At 51.3% G+C, this 23,890-nt stretch overlaps 1 protein-coding gene across 6 annotated transcripts in view; it reads left to right on the top strand.

Annotated features, from left to right (window-relative positions):
* Nucleotides 1-7,056: 7,056 nt before the first annotated feature.
* Nucleotides 7,057-23,890, top strand: part of EDA (ectodysplasin A) — an 83,930-nt gene continuing 67,096 nt past the window's right edge. For all 6 annotated transcript variants that reach the window (XM_074601352.1, XM_074601353.1, XM_074601358.1 and 3 more), the window contains exon 1: nt 7,057-7,417. In XM_074601352.1, the coding sequence (XP_074457453.1) occupies nt 7,136-7,417 (282 nt within the window). In that variant the 5' untranslated portion in view covers nt 7,057-7,135. The remainder of the gene's footprint in view (nt 7,418-23,890) is intronic.

Consider the following 23,890-nt stretch of genomic DNA (forward strand, 5'->3'; position numbering starts at 1 on the left):
TTAATGATGTGAAATGGAGCCTCGAGTGACGCTGCGCGCACTGCGCTCTGTAAGCGCTGCCTTATGGGAAAAAAATAATTCAGGCTTAAAATGCAGTGGCTCTTTAGCTGACATTGGGATATTGAGTGATTTCTAATCATCGTCTGTCTTGCGTGACTTGTTGAAGCCTGTTACAGTGACCGCCAGTCAAGCAGGGGGAACGGGATGATCCTTTCCCAGGGGACTTTGAAGGGAGGGATGAGCAGCTCGTGACAATTATAAGAATTCATGGAGTAAGACGGGAGGGACAGACAGATGATCAGAGATAGACAGTGATGGCCTGAGCGAGGGAAAATGTCGGAAGAGCCCTAGACAGAGCTAGGGAGGAAGGCATCCCATGAATGCAAGTTCTTAGTGCGCGTTGCTCTTGTAAATGTGAACGTATTGTTCAATCCCCACCCGTATGGAAATTCGGACACAAATAACTTCACTTAATAACTACCTTTACTGCACAGGCAGAGCTCGTAGTTATTGAAAAGACGATCTTAAGGAAAGCAGATTGTATGAAACATCTCGGCTCTCACTGAGGAAAAAGGAATTGTAATTGCAGTGATGTATGGAAGCTTTATAAAAGTCAGGATCCTTTGTCCTAAGGGCTTATAAACCTATCCGAGGACACACTCTTGGTATGCTATGACTTCAGGTTTCAGGAGACTTTATTGTATTAACGTTGCGGCTAACATCATCGAGAGGAGTAAAAGAGATGGCTTTTCTGCAATTTAGCGGAGCTTTCCTCAAAGGAAAGTCATGAATTCCAAAGCTTTTAGGTCACACATGTTAAAATCCGCTCTATTGCTGCTGCAAATATTGCAGCCATTGCCAAAATGTAAATGGGAAATGGGCTAAAAATCTTCTTTACAACATCCTTCTAAGAGATTCACTGATCTGACAAGGATGCATAGCAACTGGCACTTGGACCTGCCATGAAGTGCCCTGTGTGATGCTGAGAGGGTTTGACCCGTGCCAAAAGAGAGGGAGATCTCCTAAACCGACAAGGCTGCTATGGCAGGTTCTCCTCCCACCTTTGGTTCAATCCTGCTGGGATGGGAAGGCTCCGTCACACTGTGATGCTGGGGAAAAAAAAAACAAAACCCAACAAGTTTAGGATTTAAGAGAAAAATTCCCCTGGCGTTAGAAACGTTGCCTCTGCGCCTTCTTCTCCTCTTTAGCCCCTGCCCACCCTCCAGAGGACTCTGTCGCGCTCCATGGGCTGGAGGGAACAATGCCTTTATTTTTGGAATGTTTCCTTTTTTCCTAGATTTCTCTCCATTGTTCATGGGGAAAAACAAAAGCAGGGGCAGCTGGACCCAATAAAGTCTAGCAGATATAAAGAGGCAAAAATTGGGTGGGGGGACCTCTTCCTTGTGAAAGAAGTAATGTTATTTTCTGATTAAAAAGAACTGTTCTTTATTTTCCTATTGTGGCCCCTGCCTTTGATCAGCCCATCCAAAGCATTACGAATCCATGTCATTTCTGCAGCCGTTACGAGCTTTTCTGTCCTCTGGCTCCTGCCTCTCCTGGACCAGGGCTCCTTGGAGCAATGAGGCTGAGCTGCAGAAGACAACTTGAACCTTTGAGGTTCTTCATCCATAAAATGAAGATTATCAGGGCTGGCATAGTAAAAGGGGGCGAAACTTGGAAAAGAAAGTTGCGTTCATGGAAGAAAGAGGACCCATGGTTCAGAAAGCAAACATCTCTCCAAAGCCTGAAGCACCAATGCTCAGCGCAAGAGAAATTAAAATAAAATACTGGAGAAAGGGTGCAAGGCTTCTGTGGGGCTCGGGTCAAGGGGCGAGGACCTCTCTCATGTCTGGGATGGCACGTATTAATTCTATATTAATTTTATCATCAGATGGGAATTCTTTTCAATTGGTGGGATGCTGCACGATGATCTGCTCTAGGAGGCAGAAGTACCTCAATCTGAGGATTTGGCAAATGCCCCTAATGAGATCCCAGCAGAAATGGTGATGTCCCTACTTATGAGCAGTTAATAACTGATTGACCCAACCATGCAGCTTGGACTTAAGACATTTGCAACACGGACCTGTCTTAAAGACCCTAAGAACATGCACAGTACAAAGTATTTCTGGGATTTCTGGGCTTAACCGGCCTCTAAAATTCATCAGAAATTACTCTTGAAAATGGAACTAGGCTATTGCAAGTCTGAGTAGGTCAAAGTATGATTGGTTTTAAATAATTTGGATCTCACTCTTCAAAAACAGCGACAATCTTAAGCCTTCAAATAATTACAAATCGGCCTAAAATTATTACAGAATTTTGCACAGAGGGCTCATTTGCTTCTATTTGCTTTTTGCTCTTGAGTTGTTAGGGTTGGCAGTGGTTAATGCTTCCCATTTTTCCTTCACAAATATTAGGGAAACATTTCTTTCTTAAATGAAAACAGAGACTCTCATATAATTTCATGAGCATTATGCAGAACTTAAAGAAAAAAACCCTACTGCAGAAAAATAAGGTTAGGAAGGACTACAAAGAGGTCACGTAGTTCCTCCTCTTCCTCCTCCCCAAAGGCAGGATAAACAGCAACTATAGTATTCTTTATAGCCGTTATCTATGAAATACTGAGTGATGAAGACCCCACAAATTCCCAGACAATCCCTTCCAGGACTTGGAAGGCTTTCTCCTGAAGGCGCCGGCTTCGCATAAAACTCACGCGACCCACGGGATGACAGAGCAGAGGACCACAGACCTGCAGGAGACCACCTAGCTCTCCAAGCCCAGCACTGACCGCCCAGCAGAAGGTTCCTCCAGGTGGGCTCACAGGGCACGTCCCTGGGCACCACGGGGCACGTCTAGCGCAGGGCGCCAAGAGCTCTAACGTCCCAGGGGTGCTTCACCAGCACCGGGCACCCGGAACTCCTGACCCTAGGGGAATTGCTAGGTGGTTCTCCTGTAGTTCTGATGATCGTTACTCCGATGATCGTTACCACATTCCCTCTCGGTGCTTGCTTCCCCAGCACTGGTGGCTCTGCGTTAGCTGATCCTCTAAAACCAGCTGGAAGCGCTCCTCAGCAGTGCCACCTAGCCACTCCTGCCTCACCCTCTGCAGCCCCAGTTAAGACCTTTGCACTCTTTTCCCCCCCCCCCCCCTTTTTTTTTTCCTTTTATTCTTTCAAATTGTTTTGTTTTTCAAATTATTTTCTCCTGGCCCCTTCTCCAATTTGTCAAGGTAATTTCTAATGCTTAAGTCAAACTTCCTCGCAGCCTGGGGCAAGCAGGCATCATGCAGAATCTTATTAATCTCACTCTCTGTTTCATTATCAAGTAAAACCAGGGATTGGTAGTAGAACCAGCAAAGACTTGGGAGTGTAATGATAGGACAAGGGGTAACAGCTTCAAACTGAAAGAGGGGAGATTTAGATTGGATCTCAGGAAGAAATCCTTTGCTGTGAGGGTGGTGAGCCCCTGGCCCAGGTTGCCCAGAGAAGCTGTGGCTGCCCCATCCCTGGAGGGGTTCAAGGCCAGGTTGGACGGGGCTTGGAACGACCTGGGCTGGTGGGAGGTGTCCCTGCCCAGGGCAGGGGGGTTGGAACTGGATGATCTTTTAGGTCCCTTCTAACCTGAACCATTCTGTGATTTTGTGACTTTTGTAGAGCTCCTTTTGATATGTTGCTTTCTTGGCTGCAAACTAGCGACAAACTGCTCTTTGAGATGCAAATGGTTGTTTAAGGAGCCTCCCCCCCAGTCAGCCGTGGGTTCCTGCCTTCCTCCTGCAAGCCCCTGGGGCTGGTGGCTTTATGGTGACCCAAAGGAGGGAACCCATCAGCAGCAGGAACGTCAAAGCATCGTGGAAATCAAGATAAAGCAGTTGCCAGCTTTACTGGTCCTCAAGGAGGTCAGATGGGCCTGACAAGGTCACCCTCAACAAATCCCCGTCAGCTGTCCGCCTTTCCATCGCTCCCTCCAGGTGATAACAAACATCTTCGTTATTTGCAATGTTTTGGGGGTATTTAGCCAAGTTGTGTGGCCTCTATAATAATTTCCCAACATTTTATTCATTCTCACACAGTCTTTTAAGCTCTCCCTGACCCCACAAATTCCCAACGATAACCCCTAATGATCCACCATCCAGCTATTTGCAAAATTCCTAATGTTCCTAACTCTATTCCACCTTCCCTAAGTCTCACCTGCTGCTGGTGTTAGCGGTTGCCTGACTGAAACTTGAATGTTTGGGTGTTTTTTTTAATATAATTTCTCACTAAAATAGTCCCACCCCTTCCGTTCGCTTCCATTTCAGCTGTGCGTGTTCCTCCTTGTTGAGAAGAACCACCTGGTTTTTCTCTCCTTGTTTACGGACGTACGTGTTGATGTTTCCTTATCTCCCACGCCGCCCGCTGCCCGTCCTCGTGCTCCCCCGCGGCCGCAGCCTCGCCCCTTCCAGCTCTGTCCCCCCGGTGCTCACGCTATTCTTTTACACTCCGTATTAGGGACTGCTCTGATTTATACTTTCTGTGCGTGTTCCTTATTGTGTTGGAGATGACCAAGCTGATCTCATGCTATTCTTTCTATCTCGCTTCTGCCTTGGGATGGTCTGCAGATGTGCCGTTACTCTAATTCCAATAAGGAACCGGCAACTCCCTGGATGTCTTCCCCCCGCTCCTTGTTTTCTGAGGGATATATACCCAAATTCGTGGTTTATTCAAACCTGCTTTCTTGAAGCTCACAGTCTTCCCTCTCAAAACCCACGCTTCTTCTTGGTTAACTTGTGCCCAAGCTGCTTTCCATCTTTGATTTTTTTTTTTCTAGCAGCCAGAATCAACCTTCAAAAAGCTGGAGAAGGCATCAATAGTTGCCCCAAAACTTTCAGAAACCTGCTGGGCACCCAGTGCTCAGCTGCATTCACCTCCCCCCCAAGCAGTGCCTACAGAATTAAGGTCCACCCGCTGAGCCCTGGGCTTTGGGTGTCTTTGCCAGGGGCTCTCAAAAACCCTCCTCTGATTTCTCACCGCAGAGAATCCTACGCACGTGCAGCCGCCTGGCAGCGAAACTCATTTTGAGAGGCCGTTTGCCTAATGTGACCACACGCTCAGGTGTTCGCCGTCCCAAGGGGGCTGCAGCAAACTGCTCGCGGTACGAGACGAGCTCTCGGTTTCCACCCTTGTCTAGGTGGCTTCCAACACTAGTGAGATGCAACCTGAGCTGAGCAACTGCCCAGCTGTCCCCGTTACAGCTGGGGGAGAGCTGACTTTCTCACTAGCCGCTGGTGTAGTGCTGCGTTTTGGGTTTGGGATGGGAATACTGTTGAGAACGCACTAATGGTTTTGGTTGTTGCTGAGTTCTCAAGGCCTTTGCTGGTCCTCACGCGCCCCCCGCCAGCGAATAGGCTAGGAGGGCAAAAGAAGCTGGGAGGAGACGCAGCTGACCCCAACTGACCAAAGGGCTGTTCCGTGTCTTATGGCATCATGCTCAGCATATAAAGCTGGGGAAGAAGAAGGAAGGACGTTTGAAGTGATAGCGTTTGTCTTCCCAAGTAACCATTACGGGGGATGGAGCCCTGCTCTCCTGGAGATGGCTGAACACCTGCCTGCGATGGGAAGCGGTGAATGAATTCCTTGTTTTGCTTTGCTTGCGTGCATGGCTTTTGCTCTAGAAACAGAATCATAGAATGTGTTGGGTTGGAAGGGACATTTAAAGGCCATCTAATCCAACCCCCCTGCAATGAGCAGGGACATCTTCAACTAGAGCAGGTTGCTCAGAACCCCATCCAACCTGGCCTTGAACCAGGGATGGAGCATCTACCTCTCCCTACCACACCTCTCTACCTATTAAACTGTCTTTATCTCAACCCACGTGGGTTTTTTTCCTCACTTTCACTTTTCAGATTCTCTCCCCCAACACAGCTGGGGAAGTGGTTGTTTGTGGGGTTTAAACCACGACACCAGCCCATTAATGATCATAGAATCATAGAATGCCAGGTTGGAAGGTACCTCAAAGATCATCTGCTCCAACCTTTCTTGGCAAAAGCACGATCTAGACAAGGTGGCCCTGCACCCTGTCCAGCTGAGTCTTAAATTGTCCAGTGATGGGGAATGCATGACTTCCCCAGCGAGATTATTCCAATGGCCGATTGTTCTCATTGTGAAATTTTTTCCTCTTGTGTCCAACCGGAATCTCCCCTGGAGCCACTTGTACCCGTTACCCCGCGTCTTTTCCACGCAACTCCTTGTAAAAACGGAGCCGCCCTCTTTGCAGATTTTTGATTTGGAAATCACAGAATGGTTTGGGTTGGAAGGGACCTTAAAGACCATCCAGTGGCACCCCCTGCCCTGGGCAGGGACACCTCCCACCAGGCCACGTTGCTCCAAGCCCCGTCCAACCTGGCCTTGAACCCCTCCAGGGATGGGGCCGCCACAGCTTCTCTGGGCAACCTGGGCCAGGGGCTCACCCCCCTCACAGCAAAGGATTTCTTCCTAATATACAATCTAAATCTCCCCTCTTTCAGTTTGAAACCGTTACCCCTCGTCCTATGGCTCCCCTCCCTGATCCAGAGTCCCTCCCCAGGTTTCCTGGAGCCCCCTTTAGAGACTGGCAGGGGCTCTAAGGTCTCCCTGGAGCCTTCTCTTCTCCAGGCTGAACCCCCCCAGCTCTCTCAGCCTGTCCTCACAGCAGGGGGGCTCCAGCCCTCTGAGCATCCCCGTGGCCTCCTCTGGCCCCGCTCCAACAGGTCCACGTCCTTCCCGTGCTGAGGACTCCAGAGCTGCCCGCAGCGCTCCAAATCTCCACCGTTTCCAGCTCCACCCTGTAGCAATTCTCCCAATTTGCCCGCAGAAAAGAACAAAAGACGGGGCCGCACCACCCAGGTGCGCCGGGCCACCCCCAACCGCCCTCCGTGGCCACCACCCCCACCCCATTTCCAACGGGGCCACCTCCCGCGGCGGCCGGGCCAGCGACTGGGGGGGGGGCGTGGCCTTCTCGCGGCCGGGGGGCGTGGCCATCTCGCGGCGCGGCCCCGCCCCCTGCGGAGCCCCGCCCCGCTGGCGGGGCGCTGGGGCGGCCCCGGCCGCGCAGCCCCGCGGCGGCACGGCGCGCCCCGGCCGAGCATGGAGCAGTAGCGGCTCGCCGCTCCGTACCGCCGGCCATGGGCGCGGAGCGCAGGGAGGCGGCGGTGGCGGTGCCCCGCGGCGGCTGCGCCTGCGGCGGCGGGAGCTGGCGGCTCTTCCTCGGTTTCTTCGCGCTGTCGCTGGCTCTGCACGTCCTGACGCTGGGCTGTTACCTGGAGCTGCGCTCCGAGCTCCGGCGCGACCGCGGCCCGCAGCCCGCCGCCCCGCCGAGGCGGGACGGGACGGCGGCGGCGGCCCCGGGATCCCCGGCAGCCGGCCGGCCGCAGCGGCCCGCCGAGGGCGCGGAGCGGCGGCAGCAGGTGGGTGCCGGGCCGGGGGCGGGGGGGTGGCGGGGATGGGGGGGTCCGGCCGGGAGGCACCGCACTTGTCGCGGAGCCCAGCGTCCCCCCCACACCCCGGGGACCGCGGCGGTGTTTGGCTCCATCCCTCCGCCCGCGGGTTGGGGCCGTCCCGCTCCCGTAGGCGCTTTTTTAAACAACACCCCCCTCCCCCTTCCCCCCCCCCGTTTGTGTTTATTTAGGAAAAAAGAGGCGGGAGGGGGGAAGCCTCAAACCACCTGCAGCCCGCCGCTCTCCTGTCGGTCTGTCGTGACAGCCCCGCCGTGTCGCCCGCGCTCCCGACAGCCCGGCCTCGGCCGAGGGGGGGAGCGCGGTGCTTGTGCCATCGGCGGGGGTCCCAGCCCCCCCGCCCCTTCCCCGTGGGGGGGTCCGTGCTGCAGCCGAAGAGCTCAGGACAGCTCAGCTGTGCATCCACCCCTCCTGCCTACCTCGCTTTACGGTGGAAATCCTCATCCCTGCCCGCCCCCCTCCTCGCCTCTCTCCTCCTTGGGGTGGTTTTGATTATTTGAATTTTTTTTTTTTTTCAAATTATTTGAATTTTCCTTCCCCCCCCCCCCCGCCCCCGCCACCTAGATGCATCAGTCAGCCTGTGCGGTGATGGCTCAGCATGTATGTGTCCCCCCCCAGCAGCTTCTAAGTCTGATCCATGCGGGACAGGTTGGCTTCTGCCTCCGGTTTTCCCGGCCAGTGTTCTGAGCCCCGGGGAGTGATGGTGCCCGGGGGTGGGGGGGACTCGCCTGTCCTGAGAGCCTCCAGGAGAGCAGGAGCAGAGCTGGGGCCTCCGCTCCCAAACTTAGCTCATTTTTTCCAGGCACAAAACCCTCGCTGCGAGCAGGATAAGCTGGAGGAAGGAGTTTCCTCCCCTTGGAGCCCGGCGAGCGGATGGCCGGCTCCCCCAAAGCGCCAGGGGGTTCAGGGGGGGCAGAGACGCAAAGCTCAGCCGCAGCGTCCCGGCAGCCCTCGCCTTGCTGGTTATCAATGCATGGGACGGGGGGGGGGGGCAGGAGGACAAAAATAGCTTTGATAAAGCGGCGAGTTTGGAAACTCTTCCTTCTACTTGGCAGCTGTTCGGCTGCGCCGGCCTCGGCTGCTCCCGGGAAAGCCGGGCTCATGCTTGGTGCGTTTGGATCCTGCAGCTTCCCATAATAAAATCTAAGTGAGCCTTGAACCGGAGAGAACCCGTGCTATCTGGACATTGCTTTATTTTTTTAATTCCGCTTCGGTACTTAAGCGATGTTAACATGAAGTGAGTCGGAGCAGCTTGATGTCGTGTTGGAATTCTTAGGTTGTCTTGTAATAGCATGTGGCTGAAGTTCCTTTCGTGTTATCGTGCTGGATCTGCTTAGTCTTTAGAGCTCTTCTCTCCAGCAAATGTATAATGAAATACCAGGGTAAATAGTTGAGGCATTCATAAATTACAGCGTTAGATAATTTGTCTCTGGATGTGTACAAAGATCCAAGCGTCGCTCGTTACAGCTGACATACTCCAGATAAGGTAATGCTAATTATTTATTTCTTTATTTTTTACATCTGGCCTGTCAGGCGAAAGATGAAAAATTCCTTCGGACATATTGAAGCAGTTGGTTGGGAGAGAAAGTTTCCTCGTGGGCAGGGCATGCGAGACGCTGGGTTTCCCGGGGCAGTGTGCAGCTTGCAGCTGAGCTGCTGGCACTGAAAATGCTCTGTTTGGGAACCGGTGCTGTGACAACGTGTAACTCATGGTATTTGTAGTAGCGCTGCTCTCCTCTTTCTCGCCGCCTTTCCTCCCTTACCATTTGCTTGAGTCTATGTGCAGCTAAAGCCAGCCACCTTCTGCGTCTTAGGGTGCTCCGAATATATCCCTTCTGTGAGTGAAGCAAGGAAATGAGGTATTTGCAAACAGCTTTATTTAAGAAGTTATCATCAGCAGTGTTAAAACCTTGGGGGTGTGTATGGGGTTCCTCGCTGCTTTCCATCCCGGAGCAGCCCAGCTGCATTGCTGGTAAATCCAAATTACGGTCCCGTGCATGTGTGTCGGGAGACAGATGCTTACAGACATTAAACAGAAATTACTAAGGAATTCTTTCAAGTGATCTGATCAATGGCATCCCTCTCCCAGGGACCTGCGAGGGAACGCTCGGAATGGGAGTGTGCTGGGGGGGGACCCGGCATCCCAATAAAGTGTTGTGAGCCCTCAAACAGGCCTTTGGTTGTGCTTAGTGATGCTGAATATCTTCAGTAAAGAGGATGAGTAATGACCGCATGGACCGCAATTGTACAAGCTGATTTAAAAACCAAAAAATATTCTCCTTCCTGACCTTTTTCTCTTTTTTTTTTTCTTATTTTATTCCCCCTCCCCCCCCCCCCGCCTTCCTGACCTGAGGCAGAAGGGAGAGGAATTGGGGGAAGGCCGGGGAGCGATGGTCAGCACCGAGATTTTTTTGTTTTGTTTTGTTTTTGGCAGAAATCGTGCCTGGCCGCGCGCCAGAAATGACCTCATGACAGGAGTGAGATTTGGCAGCTCGATAACGCCCCGCTTCCCTATCTTACAGGGTATTCAAATATGTAACTCATTTAAGATACAAGGGCAATTTTTCATGGCAGAGGTTGAGGCATTGGAGTTCACATCTTTGTCCCAGAAGCTGCGGGGTGTTGCATCACCGGTTTGGCGTTGGGATGAAAAGTTTGTTAGCGCCGCTTTAATTCATCGGCTCTTCGATTGCCATCCCTCCGAGATGCGATAGCGGAGCCCGGGGAGTGGCGGTACGTTCAGCCCTCTGCTAAAATCTAAATAATCCCTTTGGCCGGATGCGCCGGGATCCCACTTTTCGTGGGATACAAAAGTGATTCTGTCGGTGTGTTCGTTAGCGTTTGGCAGGCGCTTTGCTAATGGCTGCGCTGGCGGAGAGCAGGCAGCGGGGTCCCGCCGACCGCTCATTAAAATATCTTACGCCTAAACTCGATTGTGGTTTGTTGTCAACAAAAATCATCCGTGTAATATTTGAGCCTCCCGGAGCATCGTTTCCGTGCCGTTGCTCCGAGCAAGTCCGTGTCGTGCCACATTTCTGCAAAAACTTGTATTTTCGCCGGCGCCGGGCGAAACCCTTGTGAGTGTCCTGGGACAGGCTTCAAAGTTGCCAAAGCCTCTTGGAATAAGATCAAATATCCATCGGATCTGTCAGATCAAACCAATGGTGGAGGCGCTTGCGGATGCCCCGGAGGGGGTTGGGAGGGGTCTGCTGAGTCACCCAAAAAAATGTGCTGAGCAGCAATGGGGTCGCCAGCACTTACCTCCCCCCGTGCCAAAGGTGTCCCTGCTGGCTCCCCGCCTCTCGCCTTTTTAATGAGGGATGTTAAAAGCAGCGCTTACATCGGCATCCCTGGCAATATCGTTGCTTTCCTGACGGTGTTTGTGATTCCGCCAAAGCAACATCTATAAACCTCCGAATTCCTCGTTACCTTGTTTTTCTTCCCTTTCCCACCTGTATCCCTCCATCTCCTGCAGCAGCAGTCAGGGCCTTTCTCTTCCAGCAGTCGTTAAGCGGTACACGGCCTCGTTAATTTATATCTGCCTTCTAAAAGCCTGTTTGACAAGGAAATCATAGGAATAAAGCTTTAGAGGCGAAGTAATATTTTGCTTGTAGTCGTGGATAAAGAAATACAGTGAGAGTGTGCAAATTAGTCTATGCACGCTGCTTTTTGTTGTATTTAGTAAAAATGAAGACCTGGCTTTACTTGGGGGGGAGGCAGGGAGAGATTTAGGGGGCAACGTACGTGGTTTTTCTCCATTTCTGGTGAGGATGCTGTGGCAGAGTAACTCTTGGTGAATTATTTGTGTGGTTTCACCTAGAGAAGGGTGGTGGCGTGTTGGCCTCTGGAAATGGCCGTGGGAAAGGGCGAGGACAGAGGGACATCGTGTTGTCCGTCACACTCTGCCACCGAAGGGTCGTAACCAAAAATAGGGGATTTTGGCCAGGTCTGTTCTCAAAATAATTGTACTTTCTCAAAGTGATGTTGTTAGCGTAGTGTACATAGCTCTATACTGACACGGAGTTTTGAAGGTTGGTCAGAACATCGAGGCAAGACTTACCTAGTGTAAAAGCAGAAGGGTGTTAATGCTCAGCCATGCGGGCACCTTGGGGTCTTAATGTAAAAGAAAATACCAATTATTTTGGCCTTTTGTCTCAATTCCAGCTCCAGAGTACAGGACGGCATTCAGGTGTGATTTGCACGTGCTGTCAAGGGGTGTAAGAGGCATTAAAGCTGCTCCAGAGACTTCTCCCTCCCCGAGCATACCTGGAGCTCATCCATGCATGTTCATCCCCGTGTCTGGCTCCCGCATCCCGAGCTGGAGGGGCTGCACCGGCGCGTGATGGATCGGGGAAGAGCTGAGACCTGACAGCGCGCTGAAAGCTTGGAGCAGAGCGTCTTGCTGGAAACGCTTCTCCGGCATTAGCCTCCCCGCGGGGCACAAACCTTTAAATACCTGTGCAGGGCTCGTGCTTGGGGGATTTTGTGGCTTCTGACCTGGGGTGATGGGGATTTTGTGGCTTCTGACCTGGGGTGATGGAAGCCCCGAGTCCGTGCAGGTGGGCCACGGAGCAGAAGGAAGATGGTGTTAAGGGATGCATTTCGTGGCGGGTTTTCCCTCAAATTATCCTTTTGGCAGTCTTGGTTGTGGCTCAAGGAAGCTCTTGCAGGGCGATAAAGGGAGACCACAGCGCGGTATAACACGTCAGGGCTCTGGTAACCTTCGTTCACCTTTTAATGGTGCCCATCCCTCGACAGAGAGGATAAAATTCCTGAGGTTTGGGGTCTGTGGTGGGGAGAGGGGGCTGCAGCCGGATTGCCTGATAGCAAATAGAAAACATATTTCTGCTATTATTCCTATGAATATTCTGTACAAAACCTGGCGCGAGTCCATCAGCTCCTCCTTTTAAAAAGAAAATGGCACAGGAGAGTGGCAGGAGCTGCCGGCTATGCTGCATTAATTGGAAAATTAAGTGCGGCGTGCACTTTGCCCGCAGGGTTTGAGGCGCATCCGTGCGCGTGCCGTAGGTTTAATTCCCGGCCTGCGGAGGAGCCGTCTCCTTTGGACTGCCCAGCTGGTGCCCTGCCACTGAGACACCTTCTGCTCCTTTACAGAGATTTATGATGCTGCCGGCGTGCGTTTGGTTCTGCCTCCTTACCCCGAGCAGGTGAGACGGACACTGTGTCACATGCGGTGGGATGTCACCGCTCCCGAGCTGTTCAGCCGCCAGGGCTGGAGCTTAGGAATTCCCCTTTGGAAAGGGGGAAACAATCAGTGAGAAAAATAAAGAGCTGCAGCTCGGGCGTCCCCAAGCTCAGGTCAACTGTGGGGATGTCTGGCTGGGGAAACCCTCGAAGTGCTGGCGAAAATAGCGAACAGGTAGAAAAAGAAAAATCTCATATCTGGGAGACAAGAAGCAGTTGGAAAACAGGGAATATGATTTGCAACTGCTGTCTCGAAGCTTGTGTTGCCGTCGGGCAGGTTCTCAGCCGGTGGCTGTACCCGGGGAGAGCGCGGGCAGCCCCGTGCTGGGGACGGTGGGTGCTGCCCTGTGTGCTCGGGTGCTCTTGAGTGAAACTGCCAGGGAAAATGACCAATTTTTGGAAAATAACTGTGGGAGTCCAAAAGAAAAGAGTAATTTTTCCAGCCAAGAGCAGAGGGGGTACAAGTGTGTAATTAATTCGGTGATGCGCGGGAAGGAGAGGAGGACAGGCTTCACCTCACAGAGGAATGTGAGGATGCTGAAGTCTTGTCGGAGGCGGAAAAATGTGAATAACAGAGGAATAACGCGGGAATAACGCATCAGGGCAGGGTCAGCCCCGGCATCCTGCCTGCGCTGGGAGGCGTGGGTGCCGAGGGGAGAGCACAGTGGCGCGCACCAAGTGCGGGTGACATAGAAATAATTAAGCAAACGAGTGTCCAAGCGATCAGCCCTTGCTTCGGCCGCTGTCCCGAGGAGGCTGGGCGGTGGGACGGCGGTGGAGCACGGTGCTTCCTTGCCCACCAGGCTTTTGTGGGCTCTGCCTTGTCTTCCCCTTCCAGACCCGAGCTTGCCAGTATGTTTTCTTTATTTTAATTTTCTGCTCGTTCCATGAAGGGTAAATACTACAACTTTGTGCGAGGACTCAGGACTCTTTTATCGGCGTTTATTGAATTCCATGACGGAGAAGGTTGTTGTTGCCAAAGTATGCGTTTGACCGACACGTGACCAAAGTTGCAGGGTTTTCCACAATTTTTAGATGAGTTAACTGGCAAACGCTCAAACCCGTGTTTTTTAAGAACACTCGGTGGCATTCCAAAGTTATTTTTCATTTAACCTCATAGTACACAGTGCTTTATCAAACCGATATTATTGTAACCTTTTAACATTATTTTTCTTACCACATAATACTATAAATCATCTCTGCTCTTCCATACACATATAGTGTCTTGTAATGCTAATTAAAGTGCACACTATCCTAATTTTGCTCTCATACTAATCCAATATATTTTTCTTGACGGGAAGCCAAACCCTGAAAGCTTCAGAGCATGCGAAGCTCTCATTCCAGTCTTATTATATGTTAATGACTTTATATTTTAATATCTTTCAACACTTGAAGAGGATGTTATTTTTAGAGGTGTCTGGCTGCGAAAGGTAACCCGTATGTGAGAGGCTGAGGGGGTTTTGTGGGTGGGAAGCGCTGGGTAAACTATGCAGTGAGTAAGTGGTAAGTGTGTCTCTGAAGATGTGTAATCTGTCAGAATTCATTGTGCACAAGTACGAAATTACAGTGAGATTTGGATGCAATTTTAAAATAGTTAACGGCCTTTATAGGAGGGGAAAATACAACTCTTGCCTAGACTTTTACATGTTGCAGTTGTAAGTGCTCTCTTGTTAAAAACTCTTGGGGAAACGCAGTGTTGTTGTACGCTGCTGGTGCTGATGCCAGTTGGGCCCGAATGCTACTATAACAAAAATAATTGCACACAGATGGGTGGATATTAAAATGAGCTCTTTCCATAAGCCCAAATAAAATTCTGTTGTAAGTGCAAAGTACTAAATATGCAAGCCTGTATTGATGAAATGCCAGGGCTATAATGTGTTCCAAATGGCAAGTGCCAGCATCCTCCTGCTGGAGCCGCACCTCGGCTGCGGCTTGTCGTTCCCCGCTCCGTAGCTGCACTTCCTTAGGAACGGCTCTCGTGGTGGGAGAAACCCAGCGGCAACTCGAAGTGGTGGGGAAACCTGCCAGCAATCGGGCTGTGTGCACTGCAGGAGGAGGAACACCGTGCGCAGCCTGGCCCCTGCCGCCTGTGCCTTCTGCTCGCCCGTGTTCGCTCGGGAGACCTCAAAGTGTTGAGAAAAGTGTGGGACGCCAGCGGCGGGCATTGTGTGGCATGGCTTTGCGGCCGTGGGGGTGGCGCAGGGTGGTGTTGCATGGCTGTGCAGCAGTGGGTGCTGCCTGGCATAGCGTTGCGTGGCATGGGGTGGCGTTGCGTGGCTTTGCAGCAGCGGGCATTGCATGGCGTGGGGTGGTCTGGTGTGGCTTTGCAGCAGTGGGCATTGCATGGCGTGGGGTGGCATTGCATGGCGTGGTGTGGTGTTGCATGGCTTTGCAGTAGCGAGCATTGCATGGCGTGGGGTGGTGTTGCATGGCTTTGCAGCAACAGGCGTCGCATGGTATGGCGTAGGGTAGCATGGCATGGCTTTGCAGCAGCAGGCGTTGCATGCTGTGGGGTGGCGTTGTATGGCTTTGCAGCAGCGGGCACAGCATGGTTTTGCAGCAGCAGGAGTTGGATGTCATGGGGTGGCATTGCATGACTTTGCAGCAGCAAGCGTTGCGTGGGGTGGCATTGCATGGCTTTGCAGTAGTGGACATTGCATGGTGTGGGGTGGCATGGGGTGGCATTGCATGGTGTGGGGTGGCATGGGGTGGCATTGCAGCAACAGATGTGTGGCATGGCATAGGGTAGCATGGCATGGCTTTGCAGCAGTGGGAGTTGCATGGTGTGGAGTGGCGTTGCATGGCTTTGCAGCAGTGGGCGTTATGTGGGGTGGTGTGGCGTGGCTTTGCAGCAGTGGGCGTTATGTGGGGTGGTGTGGCGTGGCTTTGCAGCAGTGGGCGTTATGTGGGGTGGTGTGGCGTGGCTTTGCAGCAGTGGGCGTTATGTGGGGTGGTGTGGCGTGGCTTTGCAGCAGTGGGCGTTATGTGGGGTGGTGTGGCGTGGCTTTGCAGCAGTGGGCGTTATGTGGGGTGGTGTGGCGTGGCTTTGCAGCAGTGGGCGTTATGTGGGGTGGTGTGGCATGGCGTTGCAGCAGTGGGTGTTAATCAGCGTGATGCAGCATGGCTGTGCAGTGGTGGTTGCTGCGTGGCGTGGCTTTGCAGTGGCATGGCGTTGCCATGGTGGCCATCGCTCGACACGGTGTTGCAGCAGGTGAGGCGTCGTGTTGCATGGGGTTGTGGGCGCTGCATGTCACCGCATGGCATGGCTTGGCTTGGCAGCAGCAGGGCTTTACCGCAGCGGCTGGCAAAGCAATGGCTGGTAGCTGCTCACCCCTCCTGAACTGTGTCCCAGCCGTGGGCTGAATTTGGGCAGCGCAGGGCTACCAGACAGCCCCAGCAATGTTGGCAGATGGGGTTCTGCAGGGTCAGGCCCTCGTTGTCTCGGCTGCTTTTACCTCCTCACAATAGACACAATGTCCCCCCCCCCAGCCTGGCAGCCCATCCGTGACACAGCAGGGTTCGGTGTCCCATCCCCGGTGGCAATGCAGCCCTGTCCCGCTGTGCCCAGCCTTTGTCTGGCTGCCCTTAATCCCTCTTTGCAATTCATCTGTGGTGTAAATCTCTCTTGAGGCACACAAGGTGGAAGGGGGAAGACACTGAGAAAGTTTTTTTTTTTAAGCCAGCACTGGAAGTAAAATCCACCTCAGAGCATGTAACAGCTCTATAATTGTAAATTATATTCGGGTGGAAGAGTTGGGGGGCGGCTGCATGGGGGTTGTGGTCTCCACCGTGGACAAGGCTGAGCCATATTCATGGTGGACCAGCGCTGATGCTCCTGGCCTGGATCCGGGATGTCTTTCCTGTTTCCCCATGATAGTTACCCTGGATGCTGCTGCTCTTGTGCGCTGCTCCCTGGATATAAACCTCCTCGTGCTTCTTCATCAAATTCCTGTTGTCTTGTCCCTTCTTCCTTTTCCATTTCTTATTCTAAAGGGCTGGAACATTGGCATTCCTTCCCCAAGAGTGGTCCCTCGCTCCCTCGCAGCCGCCAGCACTGCAAGAGACCGTCTGTCCCCTGGAATGAGACTTGCATGTCTCAGAGAAATGCTGTCCCCTGGCTCTGGGATTTTCAGTCGTTTTATTCAGTGTTCTCCATCTCCGTTACAGTCAGCATTTCTCAGTAGGTTTGCACGCGTGGTTGGTTGGGTTTTTTTCCTATGTAAATAATATTAAGTGCTTGCAACAGGAGAAAAGATGAGACCAGGGCTCCTGATGGCACGTCCCGCGCTGGAGCAAGAAAATGGGTATTTTTGGCTGCGTTGGCTGCAGATGCTCAGCTGCTCCCGCTCCCTCCGGGGCAGCCCCGGTGAAGAAGGGGCTTCGTAGGGGGGATAAAACAATGCCACGTTCCCAGATGCACCGCAAATACCTGATTAGCTTTTGGGGCCGGCAGACATAAATGCAGTGTACCTTGTCCAGCAGGAAAAAAAAAAAATGAGAATCTTTGAGTTTTTCCTTTCATTTTCTCATTTGTGAAGCGGCAGCGGCGTTTCCCGGGTTTCCCAGGGAAGCGTGGGGCAGGCGCTAATGGCCAAACCAGACTCCGCATGGTCCTTCCCATCTTCTCCGTGTGCTGGGCTGGGTGAAATTAATCCAGGAAATCATTTTGGAGCAATTATTTCCTTCAACCTTGCAAATAAGTTGCAGAGCTACTGCTAACCTTAACTAGCACACTTTTTTTTTTTTTTTTTTTCATTTTCCCATGGGGTAGGAAAAATAGGATAAATGATTTAAAGCTGATAGCTGGAACTGTTGCTGACCTGCTGTGACACTCAGAGGACTAAACAGGTCAGGCTCAAAAATGAGATCTTTCTTCTTCTTTTTGGCCGCAGTGCTGCCTGTCCATGCCTTTCACCCGGAGACTCATCAGGCGTTGGGAAACCTGGATCCGCAGGAGTTAGGAGGGGGGTGGTATTTCTGCCTGGAAAGCTTTAATTCTCGTGCTTTCCTGTAAAACATACCCTATGGCAGAAAAATCAGACGAAATGAGGAGTTGCTGGCCATGCAGCTGATGGGGTGTATCCAGAGAGCAGCATGAAAACCCGTAAAGAAAATAGTTGGGTTTTAACTGCAGCTGTTACTATCTTTTTAGTGATAATGAGCTAAATTAGTACGTTTGCTGCCTTTGAGCTATGGATGGGCTTGTTGGTGCTTGCGGAGGTTGCGGTGGGTGTTAACTCTTGCCGGGGAGCCGGGTGATCCTGTCCAAGGGACAGGGGGAAGTCCAGAATTCCCTCTGTGTCATTGGGGTACATTGAGGGAGATTTTTCCCTTTCCAAGACCAAAAGGAGACCTTTTCTGTGTGTAGGGGGAAGGTGAAGTTTAGAGATGTTAATTGTCATTTTTAAAAGATTATCCTATCCTCTTTTTAGCTGCATCTTTATCGCTGGCTTGGAGTTTTCATCTTCCAGTCCCTGAAGGGGGCCTACAGGAGAGATGGGGAGGGACTTTTATTAGGGAATGGAGCAATAGGATGAGGGGTAACAGTTTTAAACTGAAAAAGGGGAGATTTAGATGAGGTCTCCGGAAGAAATTCTTTGCTGTGAGGGCGGTGAGCCCCTGGCCCAGGTTGCCCAGAGAAGCTGTGGCTGCCCCATCCCTGGAGGGGTTCAAGGCCAGGTTGGACGGGGCTTGGAGCAACCTGGGCTGGTGGGAGGTGTCCCTGCCCAGGGCAGGGGGTGGCACTGGGTGATCTTTAAGGTGCCTTCCAACCCAAACCATTCTGTGATTCTTCTGTTGTTGAAAGGAGTTGTTTCGACTCAGAAGATGGCTTGTGCACAGGTTATTGGACTGCGCAGAGCTCTGTTGGCATTCAACAGAATAAGCTTATGAGGGAAGTGAAGTTGGTTTAGCGGTGATGCTGTGTTTTAATTCCAGCTCCTCTAGTAGCGCTGCTGGTCCTCTTTGCTGGCTGCTGACCCATCTTCATCCCTTCCCAAAGCCACTATGGTTTTGCAGGTCGCAGAACTTAATTTTGAAAGCCCAAACGTACAAGTAAACTGCACGTGTAAGGCTGGAGCTCACATCTAGGGATCAGTGATTTTTGCAGCATTGCTGCAGTTTTTTGGGCTCTGGTGGTAGCAAAGAGCAGGTAAATGGGGGGGAAAAGGGGTTTTCTGCACCAAGGCTCATGTGCCAGAGCTTCCAAGGCACTTCTGCAGGAAAATGTTTCCGATGTGGCAGGGGTGGGCTTTAAGGTGCAGGATGCTGCTGCGCTGAAATGGGCTGGATGCACAGAATCACCCTGCTGATGTTAAATCCTGCTGCTGCGATAACTGCTAGGAAAAAATTGAGATACCTAAGCTTTAAAGAGAGGGACGGGCATCCCGGGGCATTCCTGGGCAGGGGCTGTTGGTGAACCACCCGCTTGAGGAGAGCGGAGCATCCCGAGGGCTCGCTGTCCCGGGGCTCCTGCCCTTGGCCGCAGGCATGGGGAAGGTGGCTGTGCTTTGTGAGACATGGCTAGAAGCAGGTTTGGAGACTTAAATTAACTATGCGTGAGAGCATGGGTAGTCACCAGCAAGCTGCGTATCTGCTGGCTACTGCTTTAGGGTTTTTTGATTATTTTTTTGTTTTTTGTTTTTTTGAAGGAGAAGAAAGGCCCAGTAGTTGTGAGACTGAGTAACCCCAAACCACTTAGTTCTGGTGCTGCTTCTGTTGGTGTTGAAGTAATCTTCTGGGGAAAACTTACATCACCTGAGCGCTGTCCTGAGATTGCTTGGGGTTTAGGAGGGTTTGATGGGTTTTTATTTTGTTTTTTGGTCTTGCTTATCTCTGCTTTGCTGTTAAGTGTGGGAAACCCCAGGAACGCTGCTAGTGAATGAGGTGTTCAGGTAGCAAAGTTCATGGGAGGATGGAGACCTTCCCGTGTCGAAAGAAAACGCACACAAACCCCTTTCCTTCTGCTTGCTTCTCTTCTCAGCTATGTACCTTTTCATGAATGAGTTTTCTCTTGTTTTTCTTTAGCAGAAGATTGAATAAGCCACAGCTGGGTTTTGCAGCAGGTCTGAGCTTTTATTGATGCGGTGACAGAATTCAGACTCATTCTTCAGTTGCAGCGATGCTGCTGTCGTGTTCAAAGCAGAAAAAAGGAATGTGTGCAGGAAAAATCCTCTAACTAAAGCCTTTAGCTGAGCCTGTGGAGGCTCAGCGCTAATCTTGCTCAGCTGCCCTTGGCCTCTGTGTCTGGCGAAACACCGGATCGATGGGAAACACCAAACGTTTTGCTCGTAGGGTGGATTTTCCTTAGGAGAGGCAGTGAACCTCTACGCTCATCATACGGATGCTGGCGTATTTAATCCCGAGAGACCCCTGTGTCAAATCAAGCACAGCACAGCTCAGGGCTGTGTCCCCCACATTGCCCGTGCGTGCTGGTGGCGGGGGGTGGCTATTTCTCATTTTGGGTGGGGGGAACCCCGTACCACCCTGCTGGGAGCTGGGCTCCGTGGCTGCACCTTGGCATCACCCCTGGCTGCAAATGTCCCAGCCAGCGGCAAAGTCACGTATCGGGGAGCAGCAGCCGGTGCAGAGCTCTGAAGAGGAAAGCAGCACGCCCCTAATAAAAGCAGGATCCGACTTCAAACAAATGTGTACGGCACAGTTGTTGTTAGCACTCTTATGTGCGGCTGCAAGGCTTGGACAATTTATAGGCGCTGCATCAAGCGCCTTAGTCGGTTCCATATGTGCCGTCTTCGTGCGCTGGCTGGTATGAAATGGTAGGATGAGCTCTCGGAAGTTGAGGTCTTCAAGTGTTAAATACAAAGCGTTGCTCCTGCAGGCTCAGCTCTGCCGATCCAGGCGTCTGGCGCACATTTCTAACAACAGGCTGGATTTGCCAAAGAAAATTACGCTAGATACAGCAAATAGCTGTCAACTCTTTCCTCCCTAGTCTGCCACTCTGCTTTTCTCTTGCTTTTTGGAATAACCGGGCTATTTGGGAGTGATATGGAAGTTCGAGTGTCTCGGTGCCTAGTGGTGCTTCCCCTCACTCAGCAAAGCCCCGTCCCCTTCCCTCTGTCCTCACAGTCCCCTCCAGCCGGTGACAACCCACACCAAAGCCATTGGGTCCCTCTGCAAGCCCATGGAGGAGGTGAGGGCTGAGGGTCACATCAAGCTGAGAATAACTGGAGGAGTTCTCCTCCAGTACCCAAATATTGGACCAAAGTATTCAAGGGGGGGATTTTGGCTGAAATATTAACTAGATCGCTCCCATTTAATGAAGACTTTTGGGTTTTGAGCCCAGTTGCATGCAGGTGGCTGCAGTTGGGCTCAGAAGAAAATCTCCAGAGACCCTTAGGCTGGTGTCCCCCCACCTGGTGGACCATGAGCTTCTCTGCTGTTGGTTCCTGCTGGCTTAAAACCATTTCTTCTTCCCAAGTCTGAGGATGCCGGAAAACCAATTTTACAAATGATAATTCTGGTAACAATAGTCAATGGGGGTTGTTGGGGAAGTTAAACTTTGGGTCAGGTCCCAGCGAAGGTCCTGTGTGGCTTCAAGCTGCATGTCCGGATCAGGTACTCAAGCAGTTAAATATTCCTGCTGCTGGTGTACAAAAGCAACGCCAGGTATCTTCCAGGGGATCCAAGTTTGCTATCTGAAATCTGGCAAAGAGCGAAAAATTTTTATGTTGTGAACAGAAATCACACCCCAAGGCTACGGCTGACAGGGAAGGTCTCACTGACATATTTACCTAGCAATTTTGTTATCATTAAGTACACTTTCTCAAAAAGCCCAAACCTCGAGAACAATAGCAACAAAAAAACCACGGCAGGTTTTGTGAGCAGATGCAGCTTCAAGATAACAAATTATTTTTTTGCTCTTTGTTTGACTACTTGGCATTTAGTGGTTAATTAGAGTGAGGCCAAGTAGAGTTAGATAGTTCATAAAACAGAGTTTTAAAAACACTGGAGTTGAGAGGTTTTGAATTAATGCTTTTTAACTTCAGTCCACGAGGCTGTTCAAGGCAGGCGAAGCGGGGGTTTAGAAACAACTTAAAACATTTGTTTTGGACAGCAAAAGATGGAGTTTGGAAAGGGTGGGAGGCTGGAGGGGAGCAGCTCATGCAGCCCGTCCCGCGGGGACACGTGCTGAGGGTGCTATGGCAGTGTCACCCATAAAGCCAGCTTGCCACCCGCCCCGCCTGGCCTTCATGGCATCGCCTTGTGCTGGGACTGGAATTGGCCTTAAATGTTGCTGGGAGGAGGAAATAGGGGCACTCTGGCACGAAAAATCAATAACAATCGTTCGGGTTATAAAGCAGTAATGTTAGTTCTCATCTAGCTGTTCCCCTTTATTTCCCTATAATTTTATATGATACAGAAAAGCGCTGACAGTGAAGCTGGTCCAGATGACGTCTGGGATGCTCTGTTAACGCTGGCATGTATACTGCCGAGTAATAAACATTGTCTCTGGGCATGGACTTAGAGGGTTATTATACAAAGAAGGGCCTAAGAAACACGACACTCAAATTGTGATTCCTGGCAGAAATGCTTTGCAGTGGGGAAACTTCAGTTGGGTTAGGGTTGCTTACATGCCTTTCTTCTAGCTGAAGGGCAAATGACACTGTTAGCGTTAAATGTTGGTAACTGACATCTTAACATGAAATATGCCTTACGTCTCCAAAACTGAGCTGGAGTTATTGCTGTTCCAGAAATTCTTCTTCCCTGGTCTTGCCCCAAAATGGACCCAAATTAAATGTTTGTGTTAGTAAAGAGTTTGGTTGTGGAGGAAAAACACAGATTAATTGTGCTTCGGGGAAAGGTCTGACAACGAGCAAGTGAATGCGAGCAAGCCAACAACATGGGGTGAGCTGGCCGGCCCCGTGGTTCGTTTTGCCGGCTCGCCTGTGGGCTCTTGTGTCGGTACGTGTCAGGCTGATGGGTGCCTGCAATGTAACAACAGTAACAAAACCCAGGGCAATTTCTTGTTTTTTTGGGTGGTTGTGGGTTTTTTTCCTGGCTTTTAGTCTTTCTAAGGCCAGTACTCTGGGTTTTAATATCTTAGACTTCTATGGGGAAATTTTATGGTGGTTACCAGCAGTTTAGAGATTGAAGAGATTGTCTGTGTTGTAAGCGATGCCCTGTTGGTATTGTGTCCCAGGCAGCTGCTGTTGCGGTGGCCCTTCACAGAATCATATGGGTTGGAAGGGACCTTTGGACGTCTGGTCCAACCCCCCTGCCAGAGCAGGGTCACCCAGAGCAGGTGGCACAGGATCATCTCCAGAGAAGGAGACTCCACCACCTCTCTGGGCAGCCTGTCCCAGGGCTTTGTTACCCTCAAAGTAAAGATGTCTTTCCTCATGCTGAGATGGAATTTCCTGTGTTCCAGCTTGTGCCCATTGCCCCTTGTCCTCCTAGGTTGGTTGATTTAGCTGGGCTTGGTGGACTAATGGCTTTCACACCTTAAGACGAGTGATTTAGGAAGAGCTGGTGTAGGAAGATGTATTGATGTAGATTGACTGAAAGCTAGTGAAGATGTGTGTGTGAGATGGCTTGAGTTGCAGGATGGATGAACAGTCTCGCGTAGTGCTCTGTTTCAGTGTTAGGTACAATGAATTGTGCCACTCGTTTCAGAGATAACGCATTGGTGGTTGGTTTGGGCTGAATTTGGGCTCTTATCTACAAAAGGTTTTTTCCAACGTGATCTGCCAGGTTGGTTGTCCATGGGGAAGAGGCGTGTCAGTCCGTTTAGGAGGTGCTGATTGCTACATCTGCAGAAGATCAGCAGAGCCGTGCTTTGCTCGTAAGGAGGCTTCAGAGACATGTTGGACTTCACTGCATCTTCCAGCATCTTGCTGAAGAAGCTCAAGACGCAATGGATTGAGTATTGGGTAGGAATGATGACAGTGTTGCAGGTTGGGTTCTCAGCTCCACCTCCAAGACTGGGGAGAGGTCCAGCAGTGTCATCAGGGCAGGGGATTCACCCTTTGTGGTGGCCTGAGGGCTAATTCTGAGCGGGGCTACAGTAGCCTGTGCTGAGCCTTGATGCACGCTATGGTTTTGAGACCCTTAGGCTGGTGGTGGCTCTTATCTCTTTGAGTGAACTGCCGAACAAATAAGCACTTAAAAAAGCAAAGGAAGGCAAGCTGGCTTCTTGGTGGAGCTTTTAAATCTTGTAGACATTGTCCGCCTTTTCAAGGTTTGGCTGCTTTTGTAGGTACT

Source organism: Larus michahellis, chromosome 9 (genome assembly GCF_964199755.1).
Source record: "Larus michahellis chromosome 9, bLarMic1.1, whole genome shotgun sequence".
NCBI lineage: Eukaryota > Metazoa > Chordata > Aves > Charadriiformes > Laridae > Larus > Larus michahellis.